Raw genomic sequence first — 25,454 nt, 5'->3', positions numbered from 1 at the left:
AAAAAATTTTTTTAACTCAACCAACCTTGCCTGAGGTATGTTCTGTACTGGACCAGTCACAGGGCCGTTTGCTTCCTACGCAGGCGTCATGCAATTTAACGCATCGACGTCAGGCCCCCACTCCAGAGGTTTTCTATTCGCCCAGAGGAGCAACGTTCTCTTCAGCTCATTGGTCAGCGCTATTAGGCGCATGCGCTTGTCGCAATATTACCCTTTGCCGGAGCGCCTAGCAAGTTAGCATAGCTCGCCTTTTTTCTCCTCCTCCTTTTTTCCCTCCCCCCCCTTCACGCTTTCTCCTTCCTCCCAGTTCCTGGCTGTGTCAAGAGGCGGCTGCCGCCACCACCAACGCGGAGAGCAGAAAGCTGCCTCCGAACGTTGGGGTGGCTGCGAACGGGGACTCCTCGAGGCGCGAGCGGTAACCGTTGGACGGTACCAACTCCCGAGAAACGCCCCGCCAGGCGGTACCGATTGACACAACCCCGCACCTGTTGGTTCTTTCTTTCAACCGCCTCCCCGCACCCACTCGGGGTTCCGGCGGCTCCCCCTCAGCGCGTGAGGCAGAGAAACGCCCGCTCGCCCCGCCGCAGCCGGCTCGAACCGGAGCAGGCGCCGTAGCCGCCGCCATGGCCGAGACCGAGGAGAGGAGCCTAGACGACTTCTTCGCCAAGAGGGACAAGAAGAAGCGGCGGGAGAAAGGGAGCCGGGGAGCCGCCGCCGCATCCGCGGCCTCCTCCGTCTCCTCCGCCTCCAGCGCGCCGGGGGGAGCCCGGCCGGCCGAGGGGGGCTCCGGGGCCGCCGCCAGCACCGTCTCCTCAGCCAGGGCGATGGTTAAGGTGCGATTGGAGGGGGGGCTACGGTATTGGGGTCCCTCGCGCCCGGGAGTTGGGGCGGGGGGAAGGGGGTCGGTTCGGGGAAGGAGGAGGGACCCGGCTCCCCCCGGGCTACGCCAGCGCTTTGCAGCAAGCCAACGACGACCGCCTGCGCCCCAGCGGCTTCCTTTGGGCGGCGGCGGCTTCCTGCCGGCAGAGGGCGGCGCTGCGGAGCTGGCCAGGCCTCCGAGCCTCGGCCCTGGCTGGGTGGGGGCCCCGATCAGGCCGCGAGCCCGGTGCCGTGGCTGCCCGGGGACAGCGGGGGAGGGGAACCAGTGGCTGCCTGGCGTCTCTCGGCCGCCCCGCACGTGCTGGGCCCTGAGCGCCTGTCAGCTCTCGCGAGGCAGTGCTGCCTCCTGTATTTACCGCTGCGGGGGGGTGGGGGGGGGTGTCTCTGCTAGAGCTGTGGGGCTGGAGTCGCCGAGATCGGCCACCGATCGTACTGATGGGGGGTGCGGGGAGACTAATACCGTTAAACTGGGGGAGTTAGCGTCCGCAGATGCATCTATTAGAAATGTAATGGCAGGAAAATGACCAAGGCAGGCTTTTGCAGCAGGGACGTGATCTTGCTTTAATGTGCAAATGCTTCGAGCCGGTCTGGTATCTTTATACTTACACTTGGAAAACACAAATTGTGTAAAAGACTCCGTTTGCAATCTAGAAGTTTAATATATCTATTCACAAATAAGTACATCTATAGTGGGCAGCAATGGGCTGACCTGATGTGATTTAGCAGCTGGAAATAGGAGGATCCATCACCATGTGACTAGCCAGCCTTCTAGAAACTCCAGAAAGTGTACCACGTGGCTCCCTAGCTCTGGCTGTGGACCTCTGAACCAGAAGGGACCCATTTCTATGTGCACTAAATCCTTTGTATCTCAGCCAGTTGAGGCATTGATTTCTGATACCTTTTGTGAATGTAGGGAAGCAGTGCAGTGAAAAGGATAGTGTGCAAGAGAAAACACAAAAATTGCTGTAATAGGTTAGACCACTATTCCGTTTAGTCCAGTATCCTAGCTCTGACAGTAGGCATTTCCAGAAGCTTCAGAGGAAGCTTTGATAAACCATCCTCTAGAATAACTTCCCCAGAGGGAAGTTTCTGCCCTAATGCTGATTGCTGAGAGGTTGAGGGTATGGGAATCTGAGACCTAAATTACATTTCTAACTTGTCCAGGATTAGTGATCAAATCACTTAACATTTTAATCCACATTCCTAAAGTAGAGAGAATAGTTAATTACTTTAGGCTTGTTTAAATAGAACACAAAAAAGCTAATAAAATGAAAAATAAAGACAAGGGAAAATCTTTTAATTTAGAAAATACTGATCTGGCAACAGTTTGCCATTAGAAGGTAATGTAAGAAATCTAAAGTGCTTCAGATGGAGAGTAGCATCCTTAATGAAGGAATAAAGTCTCTAGGCAACCAATCCCAGTAACATGAAGTCATTTGCTATTAATATTGCTACTTTAAACCAGGTCTTGGCAAACAGATATTTGCTTAACAGAGACAGATGTAAATGATAAGGGGAGGGCTCTGGGATAAGAGGCTAAGCCCTGTGCCTCTTCAGCTGTTGGGAAAAACAAGGGTGCTTTTACAGACCCTGCATATGAGGTGTTAATCTTTCATATCAGCCTCAAGGAGTTTGAAGTCATCCTCCTTCCCAAAAAACACTGGGAAGGATGAGACTTGTTCTCTGTTTCAGCCTTTTGGATGCTGTGGAGGTGGGGTGGGGTCTCTTTCCCTTCCTCTCTTGTCCTACTCTTTGATAGTGGCAGAGCTAACTAGTACTGATGCTTGTAATTTTTTTCAAGGAGCAGAGTAAAACTAACATGAGTTTCACTGCCATTCATGGGGTTCTGAACAGAAACTATAAAAGTAACCAGAATCTTAAATTTATCTCTTCAACTTGGCAAAATTATGGTCAACAGCAGATTTCAGAGTAGCAGCTGTGTTAGTCTGTATTCGCAAAAAGAAAAGGAGTACTTGTGGCACCTTAGAGACTAACAAATTTATTTGCGCATAAGCTTTCGTGAGCTACAGCTCACTTCATTGGATGCATGAAGTGAGCTATAGCTCACGAAAGCTTATGCTCAAATAAATTTGTTAGTCTCTAAGGTGCCACAAGTACTCCTTTTCTTTTTGCGGTCAACAGCAGAGGCAGTGCAAGTGTTTGTAGTCAAGAGGGACAACATTGCACGACCTGCCAGAGTGAAACACATATAAGGTAATTTTTGTAACCATAGGGAAAAACCTACTTATTTTAAAAAATTTCATCCTAGTCTGCACCCTGTGTGTGTTTTACCAAGCCATGCCTTGTACAGCATTTAAAATGCAAAAGAACCTTAAAAAGTCATATTCTGGACCTAGTTAAAAGTTAATCCTCAATCACAACACTTTTTTGTGATGAAATTGGTGTCTTCATGGATAATTTGATTTGTATGACCTTGCTTCTAATTGAGAATCTCCAAATATATTCAGATCACAACCATCGTGAACAGCATAAAAGTAGCTAAATGCACTAATGCTGTATCTCTTGTCCTGAATCCCAACAGACTATTTTAATATGCATAACTACTACGTTCAGGTAACAAAGTAGATAAATAGGAAATTTTAAAAGTTAGTTGCCTTTCCATACCTTTTTGGCACGCTGGGGCTGTAGTTTCTGTACTGCTTGCACTTTCAGTTCTCTCATGAAGTGGTAACAAGCTTATAAAAATTTATTTTTGTTCAGGAAGAGGATGAATGGAAGGAATTCGAGCAAAAAGAAGAGATTGACTACAGTGGGCTCAGAGTTCATTCCATGCAAATAAGGTACCACTGGTTTTTTCATCTTTTACTAAGAATAGCTTTTTGCTTGGAGATTGAGCTCTGCAGAATCTGGTTTAACAAAAGGTTTGTAATACATTGTAGCCAACAATTCTGTGTAGGCAAAAGTGAATTTGGATTTGGAAACTCTACAGATATAAATGGAAATCCAGTTTCAGTAAGGAGATCCTGAGATCACTTTGTCTCATGTACTAAGGCAATTTTGAGTTGTCATATTCAAGGTGGTGTATCTGTAACCCAGTTCACTCATCACCCTTATTTCCTAGATTTCTCTTATTGGGGTTTCCAGCTCCACACAAAGCTTTGCTTTTTGGCACAACAGTAGTACCAGCAGGATTGTGGCTCCAGAATATTGATAATCTTGGGTTCAGACTTTAGAGAAGACTTCTTCACATTCTCCTACGTAGACCATATCTTAGAGCTTTCTTGGAGGGAAAAATAGTACAAGACAGTCAGACCATCCAGTTTCTTCAGTCACTTCAGCCCCACCAAAGAAGTAACTGAATCCATTTACCCCACAATCCACTCTCATTCTTGGTGTAATAAGAGTCCTCAGCCTAAACATTGTCACCCTGAAGAGAGGAAATAATACAACCACTGGCTTGTTGAGTAGTGTCCAATAAGGACTCTTCAAGCCATTTTCTTCTGAGGCTATGGGGCATGCTAGTATCCTCTGTCAAGGACTCCCATGATTTAATTGCAAAAACTTCTCATTTTCATGTCCACTCTTGTGTCCATTATCCAGCAGGTCCCTCCTGTGATCATCTGTTAACTGACTTCAGACCAGGCTACTTGGGTAAATCCTGGCCTAGGATACTAGCTTGGTTTGAGGGAATAGGGGAAGGGCGGGGGTGGTATGACCACACTTGTACAGGGCACGTGGTATAATCATTGAACATAAATCACATGAACTGAATGACCTGATTTTTTCAGGTGAATACCCTAAAAACTCAACACATTTATTCTGAACGACACTATGGCCATGACTTTTGTGAACAGTCAAGTAGGCATTGTCATTCCTTTTCTTAAAGGAAGCCACCTCCTAGTCTGATCCGTGGATCTGTCTGAAGAGAGCAGTGGTTCTCAACCTGTGGCCTAATCAGTACACAGCTGCGGCCCATGTGACATCCTCAGGGCTGTACAGGTAGTATATATATTGTGTGGATGAAGTCCATATAACACAGAGAGCGGCATATGTGACCCACACCGGTAAATAGGTTGAGAACCACTGGAATAAAGTCTGTAACCTGACTTCCATCTACCCAACAAATTTGATGCTCCAGTGATCTGTGGCCTTTGGTCTTGAAAACAGCTATACTTGTTTTTTCCATGGAGGCAAAGTTCTGGACACTGACTGCTATACCCCAGTCATTGGCCTAATCTTGTAAGTGTCTAGTGATACTTGGATGTCCAATTTGACACTTTAAAGCAGACTTTTCCAGAGGGCAGGTGCTTGGAACTTTACGAAAATTAGGACCCCTTTAAAATGCCTAAATCTTGCATCAAAACTACTAATTGCTTCTTTTGGCCTAATCCAAGTGTGATCTAATTACCATTCCAAAAGGCTCATTCCTTCTTGGTCATAATGATAGTTCCATGTTAACCAAGCAGTTTTTTTGCCCTCAGAGCTGCTAGTCCTGTTGTTGTGTGCCATTTAATATTTCTTCACCAACCTGACCTTCCACATACCCACAAATATCACTTAGCTGTTCAGAGACTAAAGGGAAGTAACCAGTAAGGACTAGTTTAACGACCATCTCACTTGGAAAGATTTTGCTAATCAGGCCTTCATCAGAACTTGACTTGCATCTTCCAGATGTGATTCTTTCAATGGAAAGTCTCTGCAGAATGTTTTTTTCTTACCTTCAAGGAAAGAAAGCACTTCCAGAGTGCCAGTCTTGGATGCTGGAAGTGCCCCACATAATATGATGGGATTCCTGAATATGCTTCCACAAATTCTATGTAAAATAGATCTTCAGTCCTTTAAAACCTGTTCATAAAGTACAATCCCTGTATTGAAAGCTTCTCTTTCAATTCCTAGATTTCAGGTTTTCTACAGCTTAGTTTTTGTTTCCTATCAAGATCGCTAGTCACTGCCTTCTCTTCAGCAAAAAGTCCTTAGTCCTGACATATACGGTATTGTGAAACCATCCAGAGCCGTGTGACCTGTGTATAGGTGTCTTGTAGCTTTACATTTTTGAAAACTGACACAGGCCTCAGTTTTGCATTGTGACTCATTCCATGAAGTCAGTGTCTATTTTGTAAGCATAGAAGACTCAAGTTTTATGAAGAGATTTTAATCAGTGTACACAGTTCCCATCTTGAGTCTCTACTGCTATAGATACATCCCACTGTCCAAGTCCTCCTCCTGAGGGAATTCTGCACCAAAAAATTAAATGTTCTGTGCACAATACTGTAAAATTCTGCATATTTTATTTGTCAAAATATCACAATATAATCACACCATTTTCAATTATTTGCTGGCAAGTATTTTGAAATAAATTACCAAAATAGTTGAAATTATGTGATTATATTATTTTTGTGTTGTTTTGACAAATAAAATATGTAGAACTTTGCAGAATTTTAAATTTTTTTGGTGCAGAATTCCCTCGAGAGAACCAGAGTTCTGTGTGGTGCAGTCTGGGTGCAGGCAGCCAGGTAAGGGTCTGGGGGCAGGGAGGAATCTGGATGCACAGGGGCTCAGTGCAGGGTTCTGGGTGCAGGGGGAATGGGATTCTGCAGGGGAGTCCAGGTGAAGGTGGTTAGGGCTCAGTGGAGGGGATGGGGAGTGGGGCTTGGTAGGGTCAGGGGTTAGAGTGCAGCTGGTAGGGGTCTGGGCATGGGGGGGGCTCCTGTTTCAGGGAGTGAGGGCTTGGGGGGCTCAGTGGGCTGGGGGGGGGTCTGGGTGCTGGGGAGCTCTGATGCAGTGGGGAGGGGTCACTGTACAGGGAGCTGCTCCCCCTGTCCTTCCAATCTCTGTGCATCTGGATCTTCTGTTCCTTCCTTCCTCCCCCTCCCCGAGCCTCAACCCCTGCACCTGGAACCCAGAGCCCCCAGCCCCCACTGCCAAGGCTTCTGAGACTTGATTTGACCCAGCCCCAGCTGCTCCATGCAGGGATGCGGGGGGGGACTCCATCTCCATCCTCCCCACACCTGCCCAGCTGGGACTAATGTCCCTGGGCAACTGGGGTGTCTGCAGACCCCCCTTCCCGCTCAGTGATTTACCTCTTCTGTGTGGCCCCCCAGCCCCCAACTGACAGGTCTAAGCTGGTGGGGGAGAGAAGTGAGTGAGCACTTGTGCAGCTTTTCTTTGCTTCCCCACAGAAACCATTTTCTGCAAGGAAGCAAAGGGAATCTGCAGGAGGGGGGACATCTTTCTGCTGCGCTGCAGGGGCACAGAATTTCCCTAGGAGTAAAGTCCAGATAACTTACTCTTTTAAATCAGTCTGTAAATCGTTTTGCTAAACTAAGTGTATCAACATCTGAAATGTTTAGCTAGTGTGGCTATATGCTTATTTTATAACCTGACTTTACTCATTAGTTTGGATTTTCACTGACCTAAAATGAATGCTGTGAAAAATTAGCATAGTCCTGATATAAAGTAAGAAATATTACTTCAGTGTTCCTTAAGTAATAGCCAAGATAAAATTTAAAATCTACCAACTCAGTTTGGCTCACAGGCGTAAGGAACTAAGTCTTATGGATTCTGCTGGCAGGAAATACCACTTGTCACAGAATTGTATTTTAGAACGTAAACTTTCATTTGCTGTTTCTAGCCTTATGGTTGCAGGGAATCTTAAACACTAACAAAATATTAGGGCTTCTTGAATCTTCAGGCAGTCTGACAGTAATTCTGAGGTATAAATTGCTCCAGTCACTACAATGAAACTAATTCAAACCTCAAGATGGCAGTTAAATGTTGACAGCTTACTATCAGAGATCACTTTGGTGGAAACGTCCAGCTAGAATGGTGCTCGCAATCATGGACTCCCTTCTGCTCCTTTCTCAGGTGTCGGTTATCTCAACACCACTTCAAACTAGCTGCCAAACTCCAGCTTTTCTGTAGAAAAATTTTCAGTGCCTAATTATCTCTGTACAAAAACTTTGAGCAAGATGAAAACATAGGGACAGCACAAAACTGACCAGCTAGTACAGTATGTGTATCCTGTGTCTTGAGATCTCTATTCACATTCATTTAGATAATGAATTTCATGACTTAAAAGTGAAACTACTGCAGAAGTTGACACTGCATATCCCAGGGCTTGATCGTTAAGTTGTTGTAGTCTAGCAATAATGAGAAGATGGCATTGATAATGAAGGAACTAAAGTCTTTTTTCACACGCTGTATAATCTTTTTGGCAAGTGTTTAAATCTTTTGGTTATAACATGCTAACTACTATTCCACTAGTGAAAAAGAAGATGATGAAGGTGAAAAGAGAGAAGAACCAGGTGACAACTGGGAGGAGGCTGGTGGTGGTTTAGAGAGAGCATCTGGTCCTTGGAACAAGACAGCTCCTGTGCAAGCACCTGTTGCTGAAACTATTGGTAAGTTTTTCTTGTCTCTTTCACTGGCCTGTAAAGACATACCAACTTTAAATCTAACTCTTAAGAAGTTGAGATAGAAGTCTCCGGTATTACACCTGTCCCCAGAGCACCCTGTCAGTGTTTATAGTACTAAACTCTTCTAATTATTTCTTCATGGGTCTTTTTACTCAATAGCAAACCTGACTCTGCAGGGAAAAGTGAAACTGAGTAGGCTGTGCTGCCAAAGGTATAAAATAGTTTTCTAATTTAAGGTATGGTAATCTTGGGTGTTGTGATAGGAGTTAATCTTTTAGACAGAAACCTTTACATTAATAGGGTCTCCAAAAACCGAAGTGTAGATCAGTTTTAAACTCGTATCTTACGATACACTTTTGTAAATATAGCTAATCTAACTTCCCAGTAGAATATAGACTAAATTAAATACCTTTCAGGAGTGGTATGGGAGAAAATAAGATACAGTTGGTATAGTTTGCAAACTTAAGCTAAGTTTCCTCATTTGATCTCCTCTCTCCCCCCCCCCCCCCCATACTGCCATGATAATTCATGATCACATAGTAGATGAGCAGAAATGTTTGTAGTCATTATCTGACATGTAATGTAATGATTCTCAAACAAGATTTAATAACTAGTATATCTATATAAACATCTACAGTCCTTCACTCTTCTTGATTATATCGTGGTGAAAGGATTGTCGTCTGATGTTTTGGTTGGGGGAAAGACTTTAAATGTAGTCTCTGTCCAAAATGACTTAAGTTGCTGTCTCCACTAACAAATCTATCATAAATATCCTCTTGCTTTCTCAACGCACTTATCACTTGAGATGGGGTGGAAGATATGAGTTGCCATTGGCACTGCCTTGTCTCAACTTTTGACAGCTTCTTGCTTTTTTGTACAAGCAGAATCCTGAATGTAGTGCTATAAATGTGGTAGAACTATGAAGGGATGCAGAAGGAAACTATTGCTTCTTTCTGAGCCAGCTTCCCTTTTCGTCCTTCCATGTGTGAATCACCACTGCGGTTGCAATTCATAATCCAAGCTCAGTTTGGACAAGCAACCTACTGGACTATGTGACATTTGCCAACTATGCACGGCAGAACCAATGCTCATTATAAAGGATTCAGTCTGAGTTTAGAAATTCTGTAAATTAAAACCTATAATGCTCTTCTTTGGCATGTACCCAGGTATTTAAGCAAACTTCAGATGGAGGCATGCAAAGAGAGGCAGATGACTAGAGGAGGACAAACTCCTGTTTGACTCAGTCAGATCTTTTGCAGCACTTCCATCAGAAGTTTTAAGCCAAAACCATGTAGCTGTCTCAATATGGAGAGCAACCAGTTCCCCTGAGCCTTTAGGTATACCTTGAATAGATTAAGAAGGCTTTACCAGAAGACACAAACATACTTAAAAGTGGCAAGATAGTCATCACTGAGTGTAACCAGCAGAGTTGCTGTGGATTTAAAGGTAGTAGGAGTACCTAACTCAAGCTCAGTTTTATTAACATAAATGTGTAATTCAGCCCTTAATCTGATATCCCTGCTTCATTGATGCTGTTTCTCCTAGGCCCTGATAAACTACAGAACAGCTGAAAGGTTGGAAAATGACTGCATCTAAAAACTATTAAACAATTACAAATACGTTACTAAATAGTATCTTAAATACAAAAAGCTAAATTATGCTTTTATTTTATGACTGCTGATCTTATAATAAACCCTGCTTTTGGTTATCAGGAAAATTTTAAAACTCTTAAGATCCTTACAGTGGGATGTAAGAGCACTTGGAATTGGAAAATCTAGTTAAACTTAATGAGGGTGGGTCACTTAGAATCATAGAATATCAGGGTTGGAAGGGACCTCAGGAGGTCATCTAGTCCAACCCCCCTGCTCAAAGCAGGACCAATCCCCAACTTTCCCCCCAGATCCTAAAAGGCCCCCTCAAGGATTGAGCTCACAACCCTGGGTTTAGCAGGCCAATGCTCAAACCACTGAGCTATCCCTCCCCACTAGCAATGTCATGCAGAAGTATTCTTCCCTCTTCTACAAGTTTACAGTAGATTACATTTCATTATTTGTTAGCAAATACTTCAGTCTGCTTTGAGGCCATAGGCAGTTTCATTGAACTAAATTTGGAAAATATGGGGAATACAACAACTTAAAATTTAGCTAGTAATCACAAATGTTAGCAATTACACTCAAGTTCTGTCTAGTGGCTTTTACCACCTGTGACTCTGTGGTGCTGTTCTAAAACTGCACTTTAATTTAAAAAGGTCTAGTCATTAGTTGGATAATCTTGAACACTCTCACTAATGATCTGAAACTAAGATCTTCTGTATTAAATCAACTCTTAGATTAGAATATCTGACCATTGGAAGCAAATAACAAAATAGAGCCCAAAGCCAGAGTTTAAAAATAAGGCTATACACTTTTTTGTTTGTCTAAAACTCTGCTAATAAACTCTTAGTTACAGAAACCCCGGAACCAGTGCAATCCAGTGGTGTATACCGACCGCCTGGTGCTAGGGAGACCAGGACACGGAAAGCACCACAAGGACCACCAGAGATCTATAGTGATACACAGTTTCCATCATTGCAATCCACTGCCAAGCATGTAGATAGCCGAAAGTAAGTATATTTAATCCGTTCCTCTAAGATGCCTATTTAAAATGCTTTCCCATCAGAGGCATAACTCCTTATTTGGTGTCAGATCATGATCTTTCCACAGAGGTCTGTAAATAGCAGAAATGATTATTTGACGGGGTTGGGGTCTAAATTCCATCATTCCCCTGTCTTTATGGAGATCCCCACCCCATCCCAATGCATCTCAAAGGTCTGAGGAGTGGGACTTCTCTCATTGAGGAGAGAGCCAGACTAGGTGATTACCACTCTCCTTGGCCACCTAGTCCCTACATTCAGGGATTTCCCTAAATAAAACACTGCTGATCTTGACAATATCGAGTTCCTTTCCACATTAATCAGTGCTCTGTGGCAGCTATCAGCAGGAAAGCAATAGCAACATGCTGCTTGAGCAGAGCTGTGTTATCATGGGCAACTTCAAAAAGGGTTGTGTGGAGCAAAGGGAGGAATATTGTAGACACAGTGTTTCTGCAGTTATTACATTAACCATGAGTTTGGAGGGCAATGTCATGCCCCTGAATGACTTTAAGGGGACTCCAAATTGACATTGCCTGAGTTTCCTATCCCTCCCATAGACTCCTTCCCTGCTGAAGGGTTAAATAGACCTCTAACTCATCTGCTGTTATCACCTCTTGATGTGGCATTGATTGATACAGCATAGTAGCATAAGCTTTCTTTCTGGTTTAGTTTGGTGTTTGCCACTTAAACAAGCAGTGTTATCAAAGATGTCTTGGCTTTTCTAGGATACGAGCTTAGGGTTAATCTTAAAGACCAGCATGAGACATTCTGAATTATACTTGAGTAACATACTAACTGCAGCACAACTCTTTCCATATCTTCTACATGACTCTTAGGTTTCATGTTGCAATGTTCAGACCTCACTGGGAGGGGCATGGACCCCTATTTTCTATTGCCTTTGAGAGAGATGCTATAGCATGATTTGAAAGTGTTAACCCATATGTATTGCGTTATACAGTATACCATATTGGAATGGTTTTTTGGAAATGAAGTCAACAATGTAATCTGAACAAATAGCACAGAAAGGGCAAGAGCTTTACTCTGGAAATAGTCTATGCAACCTTCTGTTCTCTTGGGGAATGCATGGATATCCTGTGGAATCCAACCCACTCCCTCTATTCTGCATTTGTAGCGTAACTTTCTAATTTTGTTGGTTTTGGGGTGGAAATTGGCTAGGAATTTCACAATTCAGAAGCTAGTGAATAAGACAATTACTGACTACATTTATTTTCCCTTAGGGATAAAGAAATGGAGAAGAGCTTTGAAGTAGTAAAACACAAAAATAGAGGTAGGGATGAGGTCTCAAAAAACCAGGCACTTAAACTTCAGCTAGACAACCAATATGCTGTGCTTGGGGATCAGTAGAGCTGCATACACATTACAATTAAGGAATGCTTTTTTGGTAACCCTCCTAAGGTAACTAAACTACAGCTAACGACTATGATGAACATGCCATCTTATTTCTGCTGGATCTGCTGCGGCAAGTGCAGACTACTTTGACATAAGTGATTGCTCTCGCACTATGGAAGCATAATGTGTTGCAACTTTCTTCTCCATTGGATTTGGGGGAAATTAATGTAAATGGTTGAACAAGATTCATCAGTGTTCTTTAATTACTCTGAAAAAGTATCTACAGTCAGTGGTCATTTCAAAATCTTTTTATGTTCAGATACTGAGCCTTCGTAAGGGTTGACTACCTCAGACTTGCTGCACTCATTGTGGACACCATGTGGATCACAACTTCTGGAAAAGAAGGTTACAGCTGTTTTAGTGGCCATCTGAAACCAGCTTCTCTACTGGGTACCTGTCAGAAATCCTGAAGAAGTCAGCCATTTGGTTCTGATTTGCTATAAATAACAAAGATTTAAGTGACCTTAATGAGAAACCTGTCTGGTGTCCCATCCTGAGGAATCCTTTCATGTGTACCATAGCCTACTAGAGACTTTTTGGAGCATACCACTTTCAAAAACTATCAAAGTATAGTACAGAGCTGTAGTTTGTTTACCTATTTAGATAGAGCTGTACTGAGGTAACCGCAAAACAAAACTCATTCCAATACAAAACTGGAGGGTGTGTGGGGTGGGGATTGATTGGGCTGTTTGCATTAGCCATTTTCACGGTTGTGTTTAAGCGTTTTCTTCTTCTACAAAAAATGCCTTCTCTGTTTCTGGTATAAAATTGCAGTATACTCAAGTAAAAATGTGTTAATAGTGGTGAGTTTATCTTGGTTTTCATAATTGGGTTGCTTCTCTTTCTCTGAGGCACTAGGACTTCAGTAGGCTTTGATTTGGCACACAGCAGAAGCCTGTGCTCCCACTCTAGTCTTCAGAACATAGTTTCAAAAAATACATGCTGTATACAGGGCAGTAATAATATTAACCTCAAGATAAGTTTTTCTCTTGTGGCAAAAGTAACAGCTGTCTCCAAGCTGTCTCCAACCAATCCTATCTTATATGGGTAAGCTGATATAAGACTCTGAAGGAAGGATAACCTCAAACCTAATGAGATTTCATTTGTTATGGCTCCTTCTGATCACCTTGTGAGCTTGCAAACTGTTCCAGGCAGAAATCCTCATTTTAAATGGCATTTTCTCAACTGCAGGAAGCCTAGTGAAAATGGAAGGAGTGACAGCTTTGTTCAATTTTTGGCCAGCTCTATTGACTTAATTTAGTGGAGATAAATAAAATGGCATTTGTATGATAGAGGTATAGGATAAATAATACCCAGTTGCTTCTATACAATGAAGAGAATCTGACAACCACCCAAACTCTCCCGGGGCATACCATCTGTCTTCCCCTTGCTTCATTTAGTTTTGTTTTTAGTATGTTAAGTGAGTGAGCACCTCTTTCCAAATCTAGGTTTCTCCCTATAAATGTGAATGCCAAAAGGAGGGGCTGCAGACTTATTCCCTTGTCCACTTCATACTTGCCAATAACAAAACAATCTTTCTGATGTGGCAGTACTTCACCTATAGGAGACCAGGCTTGGTGGCTCACGCAGACATTACATGGTTAGTTTTGTTTGATTTAATTGCTGATGCTTTAAAGTCTGATTCCTTTGAAGTCGGTAAGAATCTTGCTGTTGACTTCAGTGGGATCAGGGCTTTCCCCTGATTCTCACAATATGCTTGGAATAGAACTGGCCTTAAAGCCCTTGCAGAGTTAACTTTGTCAGTAAAATTTCCAAACTAGCAGCTGTGAATAGGTAGACTGATCAAAAGACAAATTTAAAAACCTGAAGATTCATTTTGAGAATAAGAACCACTGAAAGTAGACTTACATTGATACCGTTGGACTCTGAGCCATGTATCTTCCCTGAAAGAATATCTCTGCCAACAAAACATATGTTGGTTTATGTCACTAAAAGTTTAAGATTGTCCTATTTGCGGTAAAGGGAGGTGTCACTCTATGACATGGTAGAAACCTGAAATACTAAATCCCAACTTTGTTCTCACATTTAAAGGATATTGGAGTTGTTAATGCACATGAATCAAGTTTTTAATATACTGTATGATGGGTAGATGAGGCTGTCCATTGTACCTTTATTTGAATTCTCAGGCATGGTTTTGGCAGTGCAAGAAAACCTGTAACATTAATAAATCTAATAAAGTGGAAATATACATGGATCCTGGAGTCAAATGTATCTTTACCTGTAGTCCTAGACTATACCATGCAGCATTTAAATAAATGGAGGATAACTGGATAGCTTTGGGACAGATAATGGAGGTATGCAGTCGTTAAGTTGAAATCCCAGATTAGAAGAGCCAAAGTTAACAGCTCATGGCAATGTTTGGGACTACATAGCCTTCGTATAGTGTGGTAGCTAGACTGAGGCCTCTGGATAGTATCTAATTCAAATCACCATCTGTTTTTAGCCCAAAGTAGCATTCTCAGCAGTGTCCATAGACTGAAAGGACAGAAATAATGTATTCGGTCTTCCCCTTAAAGGTGGCTCCCCTTTTTTGGAGTTTGCTACTCCCTTTTCAGTGGATGGAAAGAGGTCTTTAAGACTACTCGTGAAAAGTCACACTTGCTTAAACACAATACATGTCATTCTAAGTTCTTGCTAGAATATCTTCACAAAACAAGGCATCTGGAATTTTTGTAGGGACTTTTCTGATTAAGCAATGCATTTAGGGAGTTTAACAAAATCCAAATTAAGGCACGTAAGTTTATTTTATTGTTAAGGATGCTATTTAGTACCTTATTATAATAAAACATACTATTTTGAATCACACTCCTTGCAGATGTAAAAATGACCTAAAAGTACAATGACTGTCTGAAATGAGGTTCAGATTTATATGGCTGCTATATTCCACTTTAATTAAACTTGCTGATAAATTAAAAACTATGCATGAGCTTTGAAGCCTTATTTTAAAATGAAGAAAACTCTCACCTTTACAGCAGAAGTATAGTGAAAATATCAGTCAGTGGTATCTAGTTCAATGCAATTTTAAGTGACTACTTGTTTAAACACTCCTGTGGCTAACATGCAGACTTATGATGTAAAAGAGTATATACCTCAATGCATGTCTTATGCAGAAGAGAGATGACACATAATTACAAAGCCACTAGTATAACACAGCATCCAATTACACTAAAACTAAAACTGGTGCACAAGGGAATATTCTGGATTTGAATTTTTGATGGCAGCCTAACTTTTAAGGTTAATGATAAAATCACGAAAAACTTTGGGGGAGTGTGGGGAGGGAGAATGTGCTTATACTGTTTCCTGGGGCTTTCTCCAAAATGGGATTTCCAGAACCTCAGCTACAGGAATATTGGCATCTATGCTAATTAATTACATCAGAGAGGTAGAACAGAGTTGCTATTTAATTCAACTCTGTTACTCTAGACTGGTCTTGCTTAGTCTCAATCCAAAAGTAAGGAGGTAGCAATAGCTACATAGTTGCCATGTGTGGTATTTGATTTCCACTAGTTTAAACTATTTTTTGTAGCTGGCTTTATCAAACTTGTCAAGGATAAGTGTCCTTATAACTTTTTTAAAAATCTATTTTTAAATCATTCATTCAAGTCTTCTCTAGGGTTCTCTGACTTCATGGGTGCTCATTTCATATCTGAATGCGTGGCCTGTTGTTCGTGGAAGCTACTACACTTCCATATGCTGAAATTTTTAACCCATCTGATTTCCTTAGTCTGCTCTGAATTTGACAGCAACAAAGAAGGCAAGACTCCTGGAGGGGAGTTTACTTACTCTTGTTATGAAAGTCAGCATCTCGTAGACACACAGAGGAATTCTATAGTTATGACTCTTTGCCTAAGTGCCAAAACTCGATAGCAGCTAAATCTTTCCTTGACTTAACACAATTTCAGGTAACATAAATATGCTGCTAATTACACTCTCAATAGCTACATCCCTTTACCTCCTCAGTAGTGTGAGCTATTCAAAGAAATGTACTTCAGAAAATACACCTCTCTGCTTGATATGTATGATAATCCTGCTGAAACAAATACTTTTAAAACCAGGTGTCTTTGGCCTTTTTTTGTTTTGTTCTGAGCACAAAAGAAGCATCTTCATTCTCTTGTGACCTGTTGTAAGTCTAGCTAACTGCAGGATGCTCAGTCTCAGTTTTTCCTAAATATACTTCTAAGGTAAGACTAGGTATGGGCATTTTCATTCTAAACTCTGTGTGTAGGGGGGAGGGGTTTTCTGAATCAGAGTTTAAATGAGATGATGGTAGAAAACATGCTGGTAAAATTTCAGTAATCTAAAACAGCTGTGTCTGGCACAATACTCACTTGATAGTAAAAACTGAAAAACATTTTGTTCTGTGTAGGGTTGAGTAAAAACTTTCAAGGAAAATGTAAGTAGAAGTTAAAAATCAAGGATCCAAGTTTAGAAGGGGAGGTGTTAGTTTGGGTCAGCTTTAGGTAGGGAGAGAAGGATATTCAGTTTATAGCAGATATCAGAATAGAGCACAAGACACCACTCTGATACAAATTACATATAATTTGTATCTCCAGTGTTAGTTTGGATAGAAAAGAGGTACTGCTTATTAAGGAAGTAACTTTGCTTCTCAAGCACTAAGGTAGCTGTCGTGTGTTTGGTTTCAGACACAATGGTACAGGAACAATTTGAAAAGGGTAGGGAACACAAAAATAAGGCCTGTAAGTAATGGTTAAAGTGTTGTGTACGGGATAGAAGGAGGAGGTTGTGTTGGAGGAAAAATGCAATAGCTTCTGTGCTGAAGAATACTACAGCAATGAAGAGGAGCAGTTCTTATTGGTCAAAGGTGACATGCATCTTAAGACTTTAAATTGAAGCAAAGAAAGTTTGAAAATCAATAGTGGGGGGAAGCCTCAGAATGCAAAAAAATACATATTGGAAAATGGCCTTTGGGGAGGTTGTGGAATGGCCATCTGTACACATCTTATAATCAAGTCTCTAAACTACCACACCTGTTTTCGGTAAACTAGGATAGTGCCAAGTTTGCAAGATTCATTTATCTTGAATGAAACAATAAAATAATAGTGTAAGATCTAATTAAAACAAAAATAATTTGCCCCCTCCAATGACTTAGATAAAAATTGTGACACTGATCCAAATTGTTCTGAAGATATCCATGTGTATTTCCTTTTTTCATGAAGCAATTTCTAATATGTTGATTAAACTTTTATATGCAATTGCTCAGGTACAATACACTATATATCAAGCTTAGTGAAGTTTCAGTGGGCTACCTAACTAGAATATGGATATTCAAGGTACTGTACCAAAGTATTAAATCCTCAGAGAAAAAGAGTGGCACATCTAGGAATATTGACATGGAAGATCTGGTCTAAAAACAAGAACACAAGAGGAAGACTGGTCGAAAGTAGTTAAGGCACAAGTCTGGGAAGCAAATCTGGGTTCTATTCTCAGTTCTTTCACTGACGTGCTGTGGAACCTTGGGCAAATAATTTAACTTCACTCTGTCTCAGTTTCCCTAGCTGTAAAACAGGTCATATTTCCCTACCTCACAGGGGTGTTGTGAGGCTTAATTCATCCTTTGTAAAGTGCTTTGAGACCATTTGATGGAAGGTGCTATAGTGTGCAGAGTATACAAATGAATTAGTCCAATGCTATTGGTTGTTTCAGTTATAATAAAAGAAGACATCTGGATTAGTTTTCAGTACAGTAGTTTAATACTACTTTAGGGGAAGCTTATATCTATGAAATGTAATATACATTCTATTATATTTAAGTATTATGGGATCATGTAACTACAAACTTATAATCCATACGTTCAAGGGGCATAGTTAAGGTTGTGCATTCAACCTTTAATTGGCATTTCCTGATTTTGTGTAATTAACTATGCAACCCTAACATTGTATTAACATAAGTTGTTTTGTTTTTGCATGGAATATATTTAAAATCAGTTTTGTCATTTTATAAACCCTATGATGGAAATAAACTTCTGTTCACATTGTTGTTTAATACCCATCTTTTACAATTTTCAGTCTTTAAATTTTTATTTAAATGTGAACTAGGAATGTTCACTAATACAACTGTATTCACAGAGAATTTACTCATAATGAGAGTTGGTTGCTTATAGCAGGAGGTGCTCTTCTTTCCCCCCTCCTTTTTCTTCCATTATTGTTCTTTCTTCCACTTATGTATATTGCAGTAATATCCAAATGCCCATTTATGCTAGGTACTGTGGAAACACATAAGAAGGCCTAGTTCTTACCCTGAAAAGCTTACAAACTGATTTAAGACAAGAGGACATAAGAATAGGAGGAGACAAGAGAAGGGAGGACAAAGGCAATAAAAGTAATGAGCGTGGTTATTTATTGTGCTTCTGTTGTTGGGAAGGTGTCTGTGAAATAGTAATGGGGGGAGGGTGATGGGAGGGCAGGTGCAAAACATACAGCCATTGGGGATGAGAAGAATGATGGAGGTAAGGGTTGGCTGGAGGAGAGCAGGAAGTATGCTACTGACCAGGTAGGATGTAAGAATAAGGATATTTACTGTTATTCAAACATAACTTGTCAAGTAACTGCAGCTGGAGGACTTGGAGCCCAGGGAGCAGATGTGAAGAAATATAACTGACACAAAAAGACTCTTGAAGTTCTGTCTCCTTTGATGTTGGGGATTTAAAGGTCTACCTTCAGTGCTCTTGCTGATGGTGCCCATGTGTGTTGGGAGACCAGGTGGTCATGGTGGGGGCATGCAGCAGGCCCCAGTTTCCCCAAGCAGATGCCCTCTGTCTCTTGTGGGTGTTGAACTGGAGAGAAAGAGGGATGAAGGTTGGCTGTCACTACCTGGCTCCTCTGCTACTGCCATCACCTCCCTTTCTGCTGGTGTTTTATCATCACAGCACCCAAAAATGAGCTGTTAAACATCTGAGTTCTCTCAATCATTATTTTCCCTCTCCACATGAGTATAGTAGTTATTGTCATGCTCCAACAGATTGTATCAGATATTTCAGGGGAGATTCTTCTCCGTAGCTGACCAGTGAGTCCTGAAGCATGAGCAATAACCTTTCCAGCTTTTTTTATCCTAGCTAGTGTAACTCTACATGAAGCAATGAGTAACTAGTGTAATTCTACATGAAGCAATGAGTTCTACAGATTAGAGACTGAGTTAAAAATGACCTTTCAATGAGTGTCCTTTTTTCCCTTGATAAATAGCAGCACTGCTTTACGATGACTATCTGCTTTTCAGTTAGAGTCTCAGATCTTTATCTCATCTCTTATTTCTTTTCTCATTTCAAAACTCAATAATCCTACTCTTGCAATCCCTCCAGGTATGAAAATCTTTCCCCTACATCTGATCGGTTTTTCCTTTTGTCTTTCTGTGATATGTTTTGATATGGTGATGAAAACAGAGTAGTGTTCAGCATGAAGACCTGTGAGAAAAATATATGCCATAATATTTTTCCATATTCTCTCTTTAATGCAGCCTAACAACTTACTCGCTTTCTTGACTGCAACTGCACATTGAGCAGAGGTCTTCATCGAGCTGTCCATGGTGATGCCTACGTCGTCTCCTTGAGAGATAACAACTAATTCAGAACTCATCAGTGTGTATGAATGGTTAAAATTCTTTCCAATATTCATTACATTGCATTTGTTTCTGTTGAATTGTATCTGCCTTTGTCTTGCCCAATTATAAAGTTTGTTAGTTTCTTCTGGCATTCACCATCCTCCCTAGTGATGGCAAACCTAATAATTGTACATTGACAGCAGTTTTTGCCACCATGCTATTCACTCAGTTTTCAGCTTACAAACGTATACCACCATTCTTACCAGTAATCGCCGTGGCATGCCCTTATTAGCTTCTGTTTTTGTGCAGACTTGATAATTTCTTCCTGTTCTTTATTTCCTGTCTTTTATTCTTTGATGTTATATTTTCTTACTTGTTCAATTGTGATAGCAAAGAAATCGAGTCATGACCTTGTCCCATCTTCATGAATTCATATGTATATTGCAGTCTTCATTGGTTAAAGTATCTTCATGTATTTTATTTTTAAACTGAAACCCAAATTCCTGATCCTGCATCTCTTTCAGAAAATGTGACTTTCATCAGAAAATTTCTTCAATAATTTCCTTTGTGCCAGCAGCATCTCCCACAATTCTGGATATCTGAGCTGTTCTCTCTCTGAGGCTCACAGAAATGGATCAGTGTTTTGGCATTACATGGTCTGGCCATGCCTCTCTGCTCCTGCTTGCTGCCAGATGAGTTATTCCCAAGATGTGAAATCTGCATAACATATTATTAACAAACATTCAAGAGAAAACTATGTACATTAGACCTAAGAAGATGATCAAATGGTAATGATTCCGTTTAATATCTGACTGACTCATGAGCCATCTGGTGGGGTAGGATTGTGGGAGACTACTAGCAGAAAGGAAATTATCAGTAAGAAATATTCTGTTCTGCAGTGCAGTCTCCCACAATTCTGGACATCTGGGAAATAGCAAGCAGTGAACGGGGGTAGGGAGAGTTATGAAATAAAAATTTGGTAGCAAGGAAGTGTGTGAGCTCACTCAATATCTGTACTATTTCTTAACCACTGCCTGCAGCACCTTCCTCCCAAAGAAAGCCTCTGCAGAAGATAGAAGGTCCACCTTATAGTGCTTAATGAAGTTGTTAGCGGTAGATCAAGTGGCCGCTTTGCAAATTTCCAAAGAGGACACGCTTGCTTGTACTGCCCATGAGTTTGCTAAGGATCTCGTGGAGTGCCTCTTGATCCCCTGGGACAAAGGCTTCTGGTTGATCTGCAGGCTTCCACAACACATAATCTAATCCACCTAGCGATGGAGGACGTGGAAGTTCTAATTCCCTGGCATTTTGGGTGGAAGGATACGAATAGGGAACCCAAGCATAGATTCGGTATACTTGAGATAGATATTCCATGCTCTTCTCACCTCTAAGGTGGACCACACCTTTTCAGTTGGATATTGTGGTTTTGGACAGAATGAAGGAAACACAACTTCTTAGGAAGTATGGAAGGAGGAATTTACCTTACAAAGAGAGGATTCTGGTGTCCTAAACATCACCTTTGTCCTTGTGGAACACACAGTAAGGCTCCAGTATAGATAAGGCTGCCAGTTTCAATGCTCACCTGGCGGACATGACAGCTGCTAAGAAACAACTCTTAATGGATAAATAAATAAGTCAGAGGCTCGAAGGGATGGCTTGTCAGAGCCCTCAAAACTAGCAGAAGGTCCCATTTTGGGAAGAGTGGCTTGGCCGCTGGTCTGGCTAATCAGATTGCTTGATTAGCCAGACCAGCTAATCTGTGGATTGTCTGCCAGAGAGCCCAAGGATCGTGTGAACAGCAATCTACTAAGAGCAGACACCTGACATGTAATGGTACTGGCCTGAAGGCCTCTTTCTATGCCTTCTTGGAGAAAGTCCAGAATGGTTGGAATGCTTGGGATTTGCATTATAGTCTTGGCACCAGTTGTTGATTCTGGGCTAGATTGAGGAGTATGTTTAGTGTTGATACTCTCCTAGATGAAAGCAATGACTATGGAGGACAGATTGAGACCTCTCTGTCAGTTGAAGCCGTTTTGGGTCTGGATTAAGAAGAGGACCTTGCGAGAGGATGTCCAGTCTCCATGGAAGCAGGAGAGGGTACTCCATTTCAGCTCCATCAGGTCGGAGAACCAAGGTCTCCTCAGGCAATGAGAAGTTATCAATATTAACATCACCTGTTCTTGTTTCATTTTCTGGACCACTTTCCCCAGTAGTAGAAAGGGTGGAAACGTGCAAAGTAGGCTCTGCGGCTAACTGTGCAATAAGGCCTGTGTCTCCATGTACTTGGGATCTGCCTTCCTTGTGAAGTATTTTGGTCTCTACCTTTGTACAATTAGCAAAGAGGTCAGTTGAAGGGAGGCCCAATGTCTTAATGACGAGATCAAAAACTTTCTGATTCAGGCACCAATTGGAGGAGTTGACCCTGTGCCTGCTGAGCCAGGCTGTTTTTGGCTCATCCCCTTTGATGTGGATTGCTCTGAGGGAGAGGAGGAACTGTTCCACCCATCTCATTATTTCCATTGCTTCTGCATGTAGTGCCGGACTCCTTGTTCCCCTTTGGTTGTTTGTACATGTGACTGTAGTGTGGTGGGCTGGAACTTTTGCAGAGCTAGCTTGACCGTTTTCAGCTCTAGGAGGCTTATGTCTTGAGTCTTTTTCTCCTCATTCCGCAGACCCTGGGGTCTCTGAGTGAGCTCCCCAGCACTCTATGGGAGGATTTTGAGGATTATTCTCAGGAACCTGCTCAGGTTTCAGAGCCAGACAGCTGACCTTCCTCAGTGGAGGAGTTGTCCCAGGACTCCTGGATTTCTTGGGCCTTTTCCTTCCCTGTTTAGCCTTTTTAGATTGGTTTTTAACCTTTTTTTGTGCACTTTGGGAGCGTAGAAACTCTGCTGCAGCCTTGGTGAGGCCTTTTGTGGCCTACCTTCTGTTGGGATCTGTCTCTGAATCCTCCCTGCTGGCTCCCATTCCCCCTGGGAAGGGGAGAGGAATGAACTCATTGTCATGGGAGGAAGGGGGGCTGATTAAAAGCCCTGCTTCTTTCCTCAGGGCACTAGGGACCCACTTCATGATTGGGGGGCCGGGGGGGGGAGAAGGACTTGTGGCACTACAAGCCTCCCCTCTTTGTTCAGCAAGGATCCATTGAGACTTACGCTCTGAATGGCCAGGTCCTCCTTGCATTTGATGCCTATCCCTGCTCTGCACTGGGATTCCTCGTCCATTCCCTCCCCGCCCCCTTTGAATTCACAGCTGCGTCAGTGGATGGGGGACCCCACTTGCCTGTCTGACTTGTAGCCCTGGGACCTAATGGAGTTAGGGATGGAAGCCTGGGTGCAGGCTGGACACAACTTGCTATCTGTGAGCTGAGAAGGCTGCCTCATATATGCAGCCCTGCTTGGATTTGACCCAATGCTTTCTTGGCTGCTCTGCCATGCCTGTATGGGACAGGCTCAGGGAGAGTTAAACCTCTGTGGGTTTAACTGGTGTGGGGAGGAGAAGGAATACTGAGGAGGGATAACACTGCTCCCCACTACCCATAAATGGGGCGGAAAAGTTAAAATAGAATGTGTGAGGGCCGAAGCAAAAGAAACCACCACTGTCTGCTGCTCCGGGAGGCAGAGAATTTGGCAGCAAGCAGGAACAGAGGTGCTGTGGTCAGATTTTGTGGTGCCAAAACACTGATTTGCCTCCACAAGCTACAGAACAGCCCAGATGTCCAGTATGTTGGGAGATGCTGGGCTGCAGAAAACACCAGACTTGTCCAGATCAGATTAAAACTGTAAAAGCAGCTTGTCATTTACAGGAGCATGCTGGAGAACTAATGTACTGCTAGGCATATACAACAGATGCCTGACTCTGATTTCATTCTTGTGTAACTTCATTGACATTAGTGGAGTTACTCCTGATTTACGCTCCTTTGAGATCAGATTCAGATCCATTAGAGCTTGGGTTGGGACTTCTCTTTTGAAGTCTGTGTTGTTTTCTTCTTCTCTTATGGCTACTTAACAAGCTGAACTTGTTGAAGTCTTCTACTTTATACTTCACCCATTTTGAAAGCAATTAATGAAGCAAAAATTATACCCTCCAGCAGACTCTGTTTCTGCAAGCCCTCCTAATCAGGACAGTGGCTTAACTGGCATAGTGCTGTTTCTGCTGAAGTATGCTAAGCAAACAGATTTCACACTGTTATTTAAGGAACAGTAACCCATTTCTTTTGCATTTAGTTACTACAGCAAGATAGAAGGAAGAGTGGTCAAGACAGAGAAGTAGTTAGTAATAGATAGCTATAAAGCAGAGTGAGGCAGTAACTAGTAGTTTGCTAGTTCAAACGCCAAACTTATGCTTTTGGACACAGTGATGTAGCCAGATGTTAGGAAAATCTTTAAAGATATGGGAGGGTGCTTTGCCAAGAATTTTAAGAGGACATCTTGGTGCACAAAAAGTTGATATTGAACTTGCTTTCAAATATCATACATTGGAACATCAAGCCGCAGTAATTTAGTGTTTCTAATTACAGCCTAAACAATGGTGAAAAGGAGAAAAACAGACAAATAGCTACTATAACGTCTAACACAGTTTGACGTCTACCAGCTGTCTGGAAAAAATTGTGGCTGGTGATGGCTTGGTACAACAGAACTTTTTTTTTTTTAAATTGAAGTAGAATCACAATCTGACCTGGTTCCGTGACTCCCCATATGGATCCCGCAGTTTGTACTAGAAGATTGATGGTGGCCCTTATACTATATATTTTATAGTCCTAAAGAAGTTAGTACATTGGGCAATAATTTTGTCAGTGAATTTTACTATGGTTTGCTAATTACAGCTTCTGCATATGACTCAGCTTCTAAACATGTAGCATGCACACCTCTTGTCCTTTATCCATGTGTTAGAACAACCATATCCAACGCTGTAAAGTATTTTGTGACAGTTCCTCTGAAGAAAGCTAAAGAAAATAAAATTTATTTTATCTTTTACAGTAGTGACTTCTGTTTTCAGGTTGATTTTACTTCCTCAAGCCTGTTTATCTTGTTAAATAGCCTGTCCAGCAGTATTGGTTAGGACACTTTTACCGTAGTTGATTCTGATATTGTAATTAAAAAATTATGTGCACAGGTTAAGAGTTAGGCAAAGGATTTACTAGATTTCAGTCACTTAAGTGATTTTTTTCTGTTTTATCACATTTTAAAACTCACATTTCAAAAGTGTGCAGTATTGTTGTGAGGAAGGATGGTCTAGTGGTTAAGACATAAGCCTGTGAGTTGGAAGACCTGGGTTTAATTTCCTGCTCTGCCATAGACTTCCTGTGTGATTTTGAACAGGTCAATCTCTCTGTGCCTCAGTTTCCTGATTCTAAAATGGGGATAATAAGGAAGTACTATCTCATAAGGGTGTTGTGAGAATAACTACCTTTGAAGCTTGTGAGGCACTCAGATAATCTTATGTTGGAGGCCAGGTAAATACCTTAGATATTACATTCCTGTAATTCTAAAATTGCATTGTGTGAAAGTGGAATGTGGAATTGCTATTGCAATATGGAAACCTTAAACCATTACAACAGCCTTACCACATCAGACCAGTGGTCC

The 25,454-nt window shown here is 41.8% G+C and overlaps 1 protein-coding gene and 1 long non-coding RNA gene across 6 annotated transcripts in view; one reads left to right on the top strand and one right to left on the bottom strand.

Annotated features, from left to right (window-relative positions):
* LOC114020504 overlaps positions 1 to 155 on the bottom strand; it is a 92,923-nt gene extending 92,768 nt beyond the window's left edge. For both annotated transcript variants that reach the window (XR_006288920.1, XR_006288922.1), the window contains exon 1: positions 26 to 155. This is a non-coding gene — a long non-coding RNA (uncharacterized LOC114020504). The remainder of the gene's footprint in view (positions 1 to 25) is intronic.
* CDV3 (CDV3 homolog) lies at positions 91 to 24,850 on the top strand. 4 transcript variants are annotated; one of them, XM_037890290.2, is made up of 6 exons: positions 164 to 833; positions 3,601 to 3,680; positions 8,104 to 8,240; positions 10,698 to 10,857; positions 12,126 to 12,175; positions 12,557 to 18,321. In XM_037890290.2, the coding sequence occupies exons 1-6, from the start codon at positions 624 to 626 to the stop codon at positions 12,571 to 12,573; spliced, it is 654 nt and encodes a 217-aa protein (XP_037746218.1). In that variant the 5' UTR covers positions 164 to 623; the 3' UTR covers positions 12,574 to 18,321. The 4 variants fall into 4 exon arrangements, with proteins under 4 accessions (XP_037746217.1, XP_037746221.1, XP_037746218.1 ...); XM_037890289.2 differs by having other exon boundaries at positions 91 to 833; positions 12,126 to 18,321; XM_037890293.2 differs by lacking the exon at positions 12,126 to 12,175 and having other exon boundaries at positions 130 to 833.
* The last annotated feature ends 604 nt before the right edge of the window (positions 24,851 to 25,454 follow it).

This window comes from Chelonia mydas, chromosome 2 (assembly GCF_015237465.2).
Source record: "Chelonia mydas isolate rCheMyd1 chromosome 2, rCheMyd1.pri.v2, whole genome shotgun sequence".
Classification (NCBI taxonomy): Eukaryota; Metazoa; Chordata; order Testudines; family Cheloniidae; genus Chelonia; species Chelonia mydas.
This window is presented reverse-complemented; position numbering and strand designations above follow the sequence as displayed.